Here is a 14,688-nt window from a genome sequence, read left to right on the forward strand (position 1 = left end):
GGATTCGTTGTTTTTTTAAATTTACATTTCGCGTTAAACATACTTTAAATTAAAATATAAAAACATTTAAACATGCTAATAGTACAACTAACATATACACTTGAGAAAAGCATTTCATTAAATTGGACTCATGCCTGAACGAATATCAGGTAACAGAAAGCTTATCACGTGACATATGCTGCTGCTTCTTTTATCCAATAGTAAGACAGGATTTCTTCTTTGCCACGGTTTGTATAAATATGTGTAAAATATAAAGCACTTGTCGTAAAGTTTAAAATTACAGACTTAGGACAGTTTTTTAACTCAGTAAGACCTTGCTGCAATTTTGTAAGGGTTGCTATAACGTTATAGTTAGGCAAAACTGTTAAAGCTTCTTAGAAGTCGAACTTTTAGAATTTTGTAGATTAGTTAAGAAAGTTTTCCAGTTTAAAACAAACGACCAAGATAAAAAAATGTTTTTTATATTCTTTAAACAGTTTCGAAATCTAATCTGTTATATAACATTGTTACTTGTAACTCTACTAGCAGTAACTTCTTCTAGCTCTACCTGGTGCTCGCAAGAGGAACTAGCTTTATACAGAGTCAAAATGCAAACTTTTTGGTCTGTAAAACGTTTCCCCAAACAGTATCCCCACTGGAGACCACATGCTCAATGGTCTAAAGTTATTGGTGAGTAGTGGTATATTAAACTAATAATTGTGTTTTACTCCTTTTCGCTCATTTGTTTCAGTCTCAAACTATGATCAATAATTTGTCCAGCTTATTTTGTACTAAGATATTTAGTACAAGATACTCTCAAGATATTTTTGGAATGAGAGGGTCTCTTAAAGGAACTGAAGTTCTTACTAAATGCGTATCCTTTGTATTAATATAAATTTCTGACATTATTATACAGATTTTGTTTTCATACCTTGTCTCTGCGATATATATTCCTTATGTTGTCTGAGAAATACTTCAAGTTTCATTCATACGTCTGACGTATCTACAATAGGTTCCAAAAGTTCAATAATCCTCACTGGGATTCTGTGTCATCTTGTTGCAAAAACGCATCTTAGATAAACTGTAGAACATATCCGAGTTGAGGGTGGTTTTAAACACGTAGGCTGAGAGACTTGGCCAGTTAAAAATTAAAAAATACATTTTTTAAAAATTAATTAACTTAGTCCTTGTAATAACTGTAAATAAACAAGGCATAAAAGTTGTAGAATTGATGTTAGTGTAAAGTGAAATTTATTATTGTATCTCAGAACGACTGCTATGGGTATTAACACCTGTTTTTGAATAAATTTGGTGTTTACTGGAATGTTCTGGTTTGTTATAAGTTTTTTTCCAAATGTTGGTTATTTTTTCGCTGATCTCGGGAACATATGGTATGAAGAAGTGTAAGGTTTTTGTAGTTGGTCAACAACAAATAAACAATATTAAATCCCAAAATAGAACAAAACCAAGGTCCGTACTATGTAAAAACTACACTGACAAACAACGGCAACTTTGTTCATAAAATACAATGTAACAACTGCCATGACTTCTATATTGGAGAAACAAGCAGAAAAATGAAAACTAGATTCAAAGAACACAAAAAAACACCTTTACAAGTCTTTGAACACTGCTGATCAAATAAACACAATATAACCATAAAAAAAAACACCCATATACTAAGCAGGGAAACAAATATAAACAAACTCAAAATCAAAGACGCCCTATTTATACAAAAACTAAAACCAAAATTAAACCAATATAAAGGAACACCTTAATATCCAACTGCGACGCCCCCTACAATCCTGTACCCGTTTATACTTTGGTCCCTAAGACATGTGTCCGGGAACGGTCACTTGCAAACTCTCTCTTTTAACCTAAAGATGGCCTAGGAAGGTCAAAACGTTGTTCTCCGTTTATCAATAAACGTGTTAATACCCATACCAGCCGTTCTGAGATACATTTTTTATTTCAAGTGGGTTTCTCGTCATCAAGAAACTTGTGTTTGTAGACTAAATTGTTATGGTATCTGCAAATTCGATCTGTTTTAATTTTGTTTTTGTAATATTGCTGTAGATAAAACGACTGGAAGTCTTGAGAAAGTCTCTACGCCTAAATTTTAGTCTCGGTCTTGATATTATATGTCTTGCTTTAGCTTCATAGTAGCTAATTCTTTTTAGCACAGACCAATATTGCTTAGGGTGTCATAAATTCATATATTTTTCTAATTTTTTTAGCTTGTATCTGTTAACAAAGCACCAGTAGATTTTCGTTTATATGTGTGCTTTCATTGATTGTCTCAATGCATCAGTATTCAATATTTCAATTTATTAACAATTTTGTTTTGCATTACACATTTGTGTTACAGATGATGTTTTTAGATTTTAATCTATATGCATTGGTCTTTTCTAAGATTATAATGGAAAATTATCAAGTCATATGCAACTTTTATTAAGTTGAAATAAGTAAATGTTTACACAATTTTTGTGGACTTATAATTCACTTAATTATTATGTATTACTATTAAATTTTATACAAAGCTAAACTAACGCATATAAGTTAAAAATAAAAACAGAAAAAACATTCGGTAATTGATTTGTAAAAGCTAAAATGTTTATCACGGCAACGATCGCTTTTTAAGTTTATTTATGTGTAGACAAAATAGAAACAAAATTGTTTCCATACAAAATAAAACTACAGTCGTTGTGCACAGAACGAATACTATAACTCAAGAAAAATAAAAAGAACAGTTTAAAAATAAAACATAAATTGTGATGTATTATACTACTTTTTTTGTTGTTGTTGTTTTATGAGAGCCGTAAGATGGCGACACTTTTTCTTCAAGATGTAGGGTGTAGATGCTAATTCATATTTAAAGATCAATGCGTTGGTAACTCAGCGTTAATAAATTTTAAAATATACTCAGTTTAATACCTTCTCATTTAAAATACTAACTTTTTATTTCTTTATAGAATAAAATCTTTAAAAAATATAAACAATGTGAAATAGAAAGAAAAACTTTTTTTTATTAATACTTTATATCACAGACAGGTAAGGCTCGAGTTCTGCCTCTAAACTTTTGCAAATGAAGATATTTTGAAATGTATTTTTCAAATAAAAAGTTTGTATCATTTAAACTTATAAAACAAAAAAATTATCATATTCTTTAAGGGTGTGCGCACAATGATGCTTTTCGTCTCTGGAGGCTGGGGGACACGGCTTCTGACGGATTGAAGGTGTTTGTTGAGACCGGCACGTCCGATGACATCTTTGACGGCCGTTCCCAAGGAAAAGAAGGCGTTTTAGATGCCTTTTCTGCACCAGCAATATCAACGGGAGTTGGGGAAACAGAAGTGGATGTATTTCTCGACAGCAATCATACTAAGGCAGTTTATTTTTATAGCAAATGAAATGTTTGTTAAAATGTTGTGGTTAATGGGTTTCTTTTTATATTATAATAGCTTCTTAATCAAAAGATAAAAAGTTACTCTTGGTTTGTTTGAACAAACCTTCTTTATGGAAAGTACAGTTAGGTTATTACATCTGCTATGGTTTGTTTGTTTTGTTTTGGAATTTCGCACAGAGCTACTCGAGGGCTATCTGTGCTAGCCGTCCCTAATTTAGCAGTGTAAGACTAGAAGGAAGGCAGCTAGTCATCACCACCCACCGCCAACTCTTGGGCTACTCTTTTACCAACGAATAGTGGGATTGACCGTCACATTATAACGCCCCCACGGCTGGGAGGACGAGCATGTTTGGAGCGACTCGGGCGCGAGCCCGCGACCCTCAGATTACGAAGCGCACGCCTTAACGCGCTAGGCCATGCCAGGCCCCAATGCTATGGTATTTAGTCGGTTTTTCTCACGTTGAAACTGGCAGAACGTCTAGGAAAAGGCTCTTTTGCAATTATATATCCAATATGGTTTATTATTCCAAAAACAGGCTGTTAAAAGCTTTGTTTCTATAGTTTATAGATATAATAAAAATGTAAGATCATATTTAGTTTCAATATTAAAACGTGACTTGCGAACTGTTTTATCATGTGAATAAACACATTTTTTTGTTTTATAAGTTCTTTCTTGCGGGTAAGAATTTGTAGCATTTCTTACATTTATCCACACTTTAAAAGTATTTTATAGGAAAATTTATGCCACTAATACGTACATTTTTTCCATGTTTCACATTTGATAAACACAGTAAACAGGATTATGTGTGAAAGAACAGAAACACATGAATCAATCTAAACAAGACATAGTTTTACTAAGTACGTATGCTGTTAGCACATTCTTCCTATATGCATTCCAGAATTGTAGGATTAAGGCAACAGATTGAACTTTTGAAAATTACAAAGCTAACACTACCATCCTATTTAAAAAGATTAATATGAAACTTTGTCGTTGTATGAGATCGTAATATTATGTGAAACCACAACAACAATCTAGGAAGCGTAGTGTTTGGTATTTAACAACCGATTATAAATCAAAATGATCTAAAACTCATATCAATGAATTAGGAAATAATAGTATATGGAACTCAATAATGGATTAGGAGTATATATCTGTTGAGCTTGTAATGTAATAATAGATTCGAAAATAAATTTATCTTCAATAAGTCATTACTTTCTATCATTAATTTTACAAAAGGGAGAATAAAGGAAACGAGTAAACTAAGTGATGTAGAAACATATACCTTTTATAAATTCTAGCATATTGCTTTGGTAACTCGATTTCCATTCCCACCCTTTAGAGTTGATTATTACAACAATATTTATTAGATTTCATCCATCCTGGGGCTCGGCATGGCCAGATGGGTTAAAGTGTTCAACTCGTAATCTGAAGGTCACGGTTTCAATCCTCGTCGTACCAAACATGCTCGCCCCTTCAACCGTGGGGGTGTTGTAATGTGACGGTCAGTCTTGCTACTCTTTGGTAAAAGAGTAGCCCAAGAGTTGGCGGTGGGTGGTGATTATTAGCTGCCTTCCCTCTAGTCTTACACTGCTAAATTAGGGACGGCTAGCGCAGATAGCCCTCGTGTAGCTTTGTGCGAAATTCAAAAAACAAACAAACAGTCATCAAGCTTTTTTCACAACTCATCATTATTGTTTATTACAAAAATATGTATTAGGCCTCATGAGACTTATCTCACGACCCATCATTATTGTTTATTATAAAAATATTTACTGGATCTCTTCAAGCTTTCTCACAACTCGTCATTATTGTATATTATTATTGTTTTATGGTTAGTTACCATGTTGTTGTCTAACTTTTGCAACAGCTTAGTCGTTTAGTTAGAACTGTTCGAAAGTTGACAGATGATTCAAAGATCAAAGAACTATATTTCATGTTTTACAGCAGTTATTTCCCATGGAAATCTTTAATAACGTGTAAATTAAGTTTGTTCCATAAACAATGAAACCATATCTTACAAACGACTGATAAAGCGGTAAAAGTGCTAGTTATCAGTTAAGAAACTCTTCTTTAAAAAAATATCAACAAAAACATGATAAATTATTGGTGAAAAGGTACTGCTAAGTTAAAATACATAACTACGTTTCTGTTTGTAAAACAAATTATATTTTTCTTAATTTTAGGATATGAAACATGCCAACATCACATTAGTTAAGGAAAAAATTTCGCAATTGCTGCGTGCTAGAATTTTGTGTTAAGAGAAACAAATAGAGAAAACTTATACTCATGTTTTGACTTATATGAAGAAACAGCAGTGAGCTTTAAAAAGATTGGATATTGCTTTAGAAACCTTTACATTTCTGGTCTACTTTTATTGCAATGTTTAATTATTTTTCTTTGATTTTGTTAGCGGCTAAAAGTAATTTGGAACTCGATATGGCCAATTGGTTAGGGTGCTCGACTCGCAATCTAAGGATCTCGGGTTTGCATTCACGTCACAATTCAAAAACAAATAAGCAAACAAATGTAATCTAATGGCAACTACTAACAGTAACTTTAGTTTATAGCGAAATAACTGCAAGAAATATGCACTCCACAAGTAATCCTAGATATAGCTGTAGGTGAGATTGCTGTGAATTCTATCACTTCATTATTAAAGCACTAATAAATGGACATTAAACCTGGTACATATATTATTATTATTAAAAATAATCTGCAGTTAGTAAATTGTCATCAAGACAGAGTTTTCATATATCTGGTACATCCATTACATGTTCTGTTAAATATGAAATACCAGATTGTTTTACGTGATTCTGCTGATTTCTGTTAGTAGACTACAAATCTAAACGGGAATGGAGTCTCGTTTGTCAAAGAAGTTTCCAAATAATTAATACATGTGTTTATTACACAAGAACAAAAAGTAGATAACTTCTTTGTGCCTTTTCCACTTTATTATCTGAAACATATGAAAAGAGAAGTTGCAATTTTTATCTTACACGTTCTTTAGAAGTTTATTATACATACGAAAATATATAAAACGATATGTTATTATTAACATATTTTTTGTGTATTTACATAATTCAAAATAAATATATTAATTTGTGACTGTTTCTACTTACTTCTAGGTGTCGCTAGTATCAAGGGTTATCCCAAGTCCTGATTGGTTTGTGGGGATTGATAGCTTGGACTTGTGTTCTAGAGGAAATTGGATAGACACATTACGAGTTGAAGTGGGTCCAGTAGATGCTGGAACGGACGCTGGATTTACATTCACTGCTCCAGATTGGGAGTCAAAACCTAGACTCAAAATTTCTCAAATAACAGCACATCACCCCAGCCACCCAGCAAACTCTTTTTATTACCCTACTTTACAAGAACTACCCCCTTTAGCGGCTTTTCATCTCACGAAAGTTAGTGTTTACAATCTCAACAAAACCATTTTTGTTGAAGGCACCAACAACAGTCAATCAACCATAAAGGAAACTACAGACCAAAGAGATAACCAAAGCCAACAAGAGATGCTAAATGAAACGTATGTTTCTCAAGACAATAATGAAAATTCTATAGAAAAATCATCAGAAATCCTTTATGGAAATAGTCCACTTCAAGATTTGTCAGACGACCCATCGCCATCTATATTTCGTATTGAGAGGCTGAACAAACTAATCAAAAAAAGGAATAGAATGCGGTTTGATAAACTAAGGCGTCGTAAGTTCCTTATTTCTTAATTACGGAATATAAGTTTTACTTCATTTATCAAACAAAACTTAAATTGCTTATTTAAAGTGAAAAGGTTAAATCACACTTTTTAAGAATAACACTAATTTATTAGTATTGACATGAAAAATTCACTCTCAGTTTTAGGTTGAACTGATCACAAACTTGCAATCTTGCAGGTTAACATACATATTTTTGGTGGTTACTAGTAATTTATTTCAGTCTGCGACAAAAACGTATAATCATGCCAGTAACCATCTCTTTATAAATTTCCGGTATTTCTTATTCACAAAAAGAATATTTGTTTGTTTTTCCTGCGGAATTACTAGACAGTTAAGTTCATACACTTCTGCTTTTCTTCGAATGTTTGTCTCTTGCTGACACATGTTTTTAGACTGTCTGTCTCATTTTCATAAAATATGTCACCCGTCCAGTGGCACAGCGGTATGCCTACGGACTTACAACGCTAGAAACCGGTTGATACCTGTGGTGGGCAGGGAACAGATAGACCAATATGTAGATTTGTGCTTAACTACAAACAAACTCACCAAAAATATGTCTCAACAATTATTACTGTTTTAAGTTGAAATATGTCTCAACAATTATTACTGTTTTAAGTTGAAAGTCATCAAAGAAAAACATTCCCGCGCACATACTTGATATTCCTAATGGATAACATTAATGTCAAAACAGGTTTAAATATATATGATTGTAATAAATTCATAAAAGACACCGTGTTCTTTGTCATATATTCTAATGGTAGTCTCTGGATGCTTTATCTTATTTTATAAACTCGCTGTCGTTTTCTACAGAAACTTACAATTCGTAATTGAAGGGTATATTGAGTTAAGACTGAAAAAAATAGCTTTTAAAATTAACACTTCAAAGAGAATAGTTAATTAACCTATTCTACGTTAACACCGAGTAATAAGTTTCTCTTGACGACTTTCAGTTAAAAGTACAGCTTATTTGCCTTTTTTGCAACTAATAATTCACCACATCAGCTCTTTCACACTGAACGTGTCTGATGTTTTTTATAACAAATAATTCGTCACGTTCTTTCATACTGTTACGCGGCTGGTGCTCCTTTAGATACATATATATATATATTTTTTTTTTCCTTTAGAACGCCCTCGACCATGCAAGGTTAGCCAGTGGTCAGATTGGAGCAATTGTTCGAGGACTTGTGGATTTGGATATATGACGAGAATCAGAAAAATCTTGAGAAAGCCTAAACATGGAGGAAAATCATGTCCTAAGCTGGTCGCTACCAGATGGTGTGGCAGTGCTAGAAACTGTCGCTCTTTGGAAAACAGCTATTTTAGATGGTGATTAGTCCTAACGAGACGGCAGTATTGCTATAAATTGTAATGTTTTAGTGATAGTAGGTTTAACAACTGCAAAATATGTTTGAAATGTCACGATAATTCATCTTTAGTGAATCCTGTTTTAGATCATTTCCATTACATTGCGAAGCATCACATGTAGATTATATATTCGAAACTGTCAAATTTCTGCAAGTAATTAATAAACACTACAAAAGCTATTCTCATATAACTTTAATATCAAATCAAAGGAACACCAGCACTGGTTACATGCTATTACATGTAATCAAATTTAGAGGAAAAGTTTATAATAAAAACAACAACAGAAAAAGTTAATATTATGTTTGAATCAAAGGAAATTCTTGCTTTCTATTTCTTTCTGGTAGCCTTTTGTGCTTTCGTTTTAGAGTTTTGTAGAGACTGTACTTTCTAGCCTAGCTTGTGATTCTGTTCGTAAATGTAGTTAGTCTCTAAGAGTTTATAAATACAATAGAGTAACCGAATATTGAAAATTTTTATATAACTAATTACACAAATATACACTAATTCTAGCAACTGAATTGTTGGCGGGAAGTTGCAATTTAATATAAAAGATCAATATTTTTTATTTGATCCAAGAAACGATAGTACTTTTTATTTCTTTAATAGGAGAGTAATTAACCCATCTGATCCATTGTGATTATTTAAATGATTTTTTTCAGCTTGTTGTGCCATCAATAGTGTTCTTATTTCATATGAATAATAAGTGATTTCAAATAAAATTATAACTAACAAAGATGGATTATACTTTAACCTGAATCTACATTAATAAAATGTTGCTTTCTCTTTTTAAAATTTTTTTCAAGTAAGAACACTTTTACTTTTAACCATTTAATAGAAGGCAATTTTAATGACTGTGTACAAGAAACATTAGATGTTTTAGGTTGTACAGACACCACGAGAAATCATTTTTGATATTATATTGTAAGAACATTACTAGTAGGTAGTATAAACGTGATATACCCTGTTCCTATTTAAAGTCATAGCCCACCGATCTCGAGAAGAAAAATAACTAAGGTTAAAACCCAAAACCAAATACAATAAACAAATTAATGTTGAAATATGACCTCAAGTGTTGTATAAAAGTGTCCTGTCGTATTATAATTGTATGCTTATTTAACGTACTATCGTTGTTGTTAAACAGATTGTTTTGTATACAAGTGTCAACTATATAATGTTATAGTTGTGCATATCTAACCACTTTAAAAAGGCTTTTAAAAGAAACACACCTAAGTTGTAGTTGTAGTGTAAAATATCAGTTTTAAAGGGCAGAATAATAAAACATATAATCTCTTTTTTTTCAAAAATTATTTTGATAAAAATATTTTTTCATTGTACATTACTGTAAGTTACCTCTCAACCTTAAAAAATAATAAAATTCAACGTATTGTGCAAAAAGTTCAGATGATATTTTAATATTCCAAATTATCACGAAATATACTTAAATAATTTTGTACAATCTCACACATTTACAAAACCGATTTTAAAGTGTATTTTATAATTCCAATTTCCATGAAAGCATTTTCATGATAGTTCATGCTGTCATGAAATCAACTTCAGGTTATATACCCCTAAAATGATATGCAACTGGTTTCAGAATATATTTTACTGTTTCAAGTTGTCATTAAACTATGAATATAGAAAATGGAGCATACCTATATATAGAGTATATATATAGAATATATCAACGAAAGTCACAATTTATATTCTGTCTCTTATTACGCTTCTTTCGGGCAGGGCGTGAACTTAATGACTCTTGTGTCGGACTGTGAATCTAAAGGCTTATGGTTCGCCTTCCACTGTCGCAAAATCGCGCTTCGTAAGTTGAGGCGGCGGGTAAGTGATAAAACTGCTAGCAAAATCCTGATATTCAATTACAATTACGCAAAAGCTGCAAATGGGTGTGTTCACTAGCTGCCGTTTCACTTGTCTATCAACTTAAAATTAAGGACAGTTAACAGTTGTGTATCTCTTTGTGAATATCCGAAAATCAAAAACAAACAAACAGCTATTCAAACTTATTGCACTTAATATTTCATTCATTTCTGTTACAGTAAAATAATCAATATTCATAACATAAATAAGTTAATTGAGATAATCAACTCGTAAAATGACGATGCCAAAATGGTTATTAGCAAGTGTTTTTTAAAATCATTTTTATAACATTTTGTAACCACGAAACAAAAGTAATGAGGAAGGTATGAGCTAGCAGTATTCCACGGAGCACGGTGACATATTTTAGCTTTAAAACCGTTTTAACCGTGACATTCAGTTCAAGTATTCAGTAGTTGTTATTCTCGTATGTATCTAACGCTACTGACTGCCTGCTATTCCTCTGGCTAGTAATTCTAAGTTAGATATCGCTATTCGTAAAAGTTAAGAAACCTGGTCGTTTATTCCATGTAATGGATAATGTACTAATGAGGTTGAAAATAACAAATACCAAATGACATATATAAATAGCTGAAATGGAATTATTAATTTAGTAAATATTAAAAGTATGTGACACAACTAAAATAACAATTTCAGCTTTACTATCATAACAATTTGTGTGTTGGAAAGTGTTTCAGCTAAGTAAAATTCTATATAAGTGCTGTCATCTGTTGGCAATATTGTGCGATGGTAAAATTTAAAATAGTTGTGGCTTCAAACAACAGTTTCTGCTGACTGTTTACCTTCCATCTGGTCCAGAGTTTAAAATTAGGGACATTACGCCACAACTACATGAAATCTCGGATTTGGTCGTTTTGTACATTGCGCGTGTAAATTGATAACGTAAATTAAATAAATAAATCTTTAATTATGAAAATAACAAAAAATATAAATATGAATAAAGTTTTCTTCCGGCATCTAATTAGGTTCGGTGAATCTACGTAATAATATTACGAAGTGCTTTACTTTATTGTGATGAATTGGGATGACCAGTAACTTATACATGCGTAGACTGCACTATTCATATATATGACATATTTCAAAGTTTAAAAGATGTAAGGTTATTTTTACGGTGAAATTTAAAGTAAATTATTTGTATGTGTATTTGAGCTACCACTTTAAAGCAACTAATATTTAGTAACATTTATTCTTATGATCCATTTGCCTGTATTGAAATTGGCCTAATTATTAAAGAATGAACTCAATACGACATTTACAATACAATAAATTATATATTAATCTGTTAACAAGAATAAAAGCTTAGATTAATCAATTTTATTACGTTTAATTTAGTTTAAAATGAACAGCTATTTTAACAGGTTAAGATATACATATATTTATATCAAAAACCACAAATGTATCAAATTTTAACTTTTCCTTTTTTACCATAAGGTATGAGAGTGTTTGAATGCGTTCAGTAAAAAAAAAAGAACAACTGTACAATAATTGGAATCTGTTTAAAATATGTGAAACATAACAGAAGAAATAACATTGTAAGTTACTTCGGAGAAATCCAGGGTATTTTGACGATACCACGTGCCTGCTCAGTTTGACGTTTATTGGTGCAAAGTAACTAGGCTGTTTGCGCCGAACAGTCAACAAAAAAAACAACGTAAAAGTAAAAATAAATCAAGGTAAAAACCAAAAAGTTCAAAAAGTAGGTAAAAACTTAAATAGAAAAGCAAGTGAGTTGGGCAGTGTCACCATCACCAATGCGTTGTCCAGCGTCAGGGGTAAACCCGTGGGGAAAAACAAATGTCAAAAATGGTGCGTTTGTTTATTACAATATCATTTTAACCTCTATGTGATCAGTAATGAAGTATCAATGGAATAAACTTAAAAAATACTAGTTTTAATTCAAAGCACAAAAGTAATTTCAAATTAACTTTATTTGTTAACCTTTCATCTTTACTACCAAAATACCTTGAAACGTGATCCAAACAGAAGTGATTAGTCAGTTACATTTCCCGCTGATACTCTTCCTTCTCTCTACCATGTCATAAAAATGTTCCCCTTGATAATAAAATGTGCTAGTTAGCACACGATACTAACACAGTATACTATTATATTGACCTAAATACTGTATGTCTTCTAAAAGAAACTTTCAACGAAGTTAGGGATTCAGTAGCTGTAGTTACTTTTGAGAATTAAAAATTGGATGGGTTTTATTCGTCAGTTCACTAACGTATCCCGTCATTATATAAAGAAATAGTTGTCACACGAGGTTCTAATTAGCAATGTAGGTTATGAGGATAGAGTTATAAAAATACAATAATTAATTAGCAAAGTAGAGATACAAGAATTAAATTACGAAGGTGTAGACTTCAGTGATCGAATTATTAATGTAGACATACTAGAATCTAATAAGCAAGTTAAACATACAGGGATTTAACTGTCAAGGTAAACTATAAGGGTATAATTAGTAAGCTAGAATTAAAGAGATCTATTTAGCAAGGTAGTATACAACGTTGTACATATCAGGTTAGATTATAATAATTTATTTATCAAAGCGGACATAAAAATATTTAATTAGGAAAGTAGGCATACTGGGTTCTACTATCAAAGTAAGAATATGAGAATATAATTAAAACATTAAACATAAGAGGATTTAATTCAATAGTGTGACGCTTGCTTATTGCTTAAAATTTTCATAGGTTTGAAGTCCAACTATTGTAACCATGAAGGTTTCGACTTCACAAAAATAAGTCCCACAATTTCTATAACATTTTCATGAGGTCGAGGCACATTAATAACATTAAGTACTCCATGCGTTCTGCATGGTCATATTTGTAGCTAGATTAGTTCTGAAAGTTGTGAGAGAAAACCAGTTTTTTTAATTAGAAATTTATAGTTGAACTAAAAATTTGAATAATTGTCGTGATATTAAAACTGTTAAGTATAGATATTGTTAATTTATTTATTTTGTGAAATTTATTGATGTACTGGATATAGCAAGCAGACGATTAAGTAATAAAAATATAAATAGTGTAACGGATTTACCTTTATACGATTATTTTAATACCTGCGCTTGTTTCAGTAGAGTTTTGGTTTTTGCATTTGACACATATTGTTGGCTGTCTATTGCGCAAGTTTCACCTGTTCTCGAAATTTGTAGAACATTTTCGACAGTAAGAATCAACAATATCTGTTTTACGAAAACGCGTTAGAACGTTGTTGAAATTTGTACAAACTCGCGTGATTCGTATACAAAGTGGCTAGCTAAGAGACAGAAGAAAATTATTATTGGTTAGCTACAGTCAGTGTGCTACAGGCCTCGGAGGCCATAATTATGATTAACACCTATTAATTGGAAAACTGCAGAACTTGACCAAGAATGTTTATAGATTTTGAACATTAAAAAGCATTCAACTTTAGTGAATTACTTCGGACGTTAGAATTCCTACGATGACATTAAATATCATCATAAGTGTTCCCCCGTTGGAACAGACTTACAACGCTAAAATCAGGGGTTTGATTACCCTCGGTGAACACAACAGAGAGCCCGATGTGGTTTATAGAAAAACAAACACGAACAATCATCGTCGGTAAAGTTAGCAGTCTGAAGTCAATCAAGCTAGCTAGCCTGAGCAAGGTGTGACAATATTAACTTAGAATTAATTTTCTCGTCGTGGACGTGGATCGTCAATAAAACATTCAGTTTTAGACCGGATATAAAACTCAGTATTGTCTATACGTTTGTAGAACTGTTGTATATAAACCATTGTTTGTAACAACTATTAGTAATAACCGTTATTTTAATTTTTTTCAGGTCTTACATGGCCAAATGGTTAAGGCACTCGACTGGTAATATGAGGGTCGCGGGCTTGAATCCCCGTCCCACCAAATATGTACGCCCTATCAGCAATGGGGGCGTTATAATGTGACAAATAATCCAACTATTTGTTGGTAAAAGAGTATCCCCTGAGTTGGCAGTGGGTGGTGATGACTAGCTGCCTTCTCTCTAGTCTTACACTGCTAAATTGGGGATGGCTAGTGCAGATAGCCCTCGTGTAGCTTTGTCCGAAATTCAAAAACAATATTTTTTGTATATTAAAATATATTTGTGTTAATAAAGTGAACTGTGTTTACCAATCTTGTTTATAAATATTATAAACTTAACACATATTAACATTTATTTAACTTCTAAATTCAAATTTCCGGTTATTTGAATAGTAATATGTTAAATGCATAACATAATAAATTCAAGACTGATGTGAAATAAATTATAATACGAAACATCATTAACTGTGGGTTCGTGCTCGAGGTCTGAATGAGAGATAAAATCGAAATAA

The 14,688-nt window shown here is 31.8% G+C and overlaps 1 protein-coding gene across 1 annotated transcript; it reads left to right on the plus strand.

Moving 5' to 3' along the window:
• Positions 1-211: 211 nt before the first annotated feature.
• On the plus strand, positions 212-9,862 carry LOC143229052 (spondin-2-like). Its single transcript, XM_076460763.1, has 4 exons — positions 212-669; positions 3,148-3,362; positions 6,509-7,091; positions 8,227-9,862. Exons 1-4 carry the CDS (start codon positions 453-455, stop codon positions 8,430-8,432), a joined length of 1,221 nt encoding a protein of 406 aa, XP_076316878.1. The 5' UTR covers positions 212-452; the 3' UTR covers positions 8,433-9,862.
• Positions 9,863-14,688: the final 4,826 nt, after the last annotated feature.

This window comes from Tachypleus tridentatus, chromosome 10 (assembly GCF_004210375.1).
Source record: "Tachypleus tridentatus isolate NWPU-2018 chromosome 10, ASM421037v1, whole genome shotgun sequence".
In the NCBI taxonomy this organism is placed as follows: domain Eukaryota; kingdom Metazoa; phylum Arthropoda; class Merostomata; order Xiphosura; family Limulidae; genus Tachypleus; species Tachypleus tridentatus.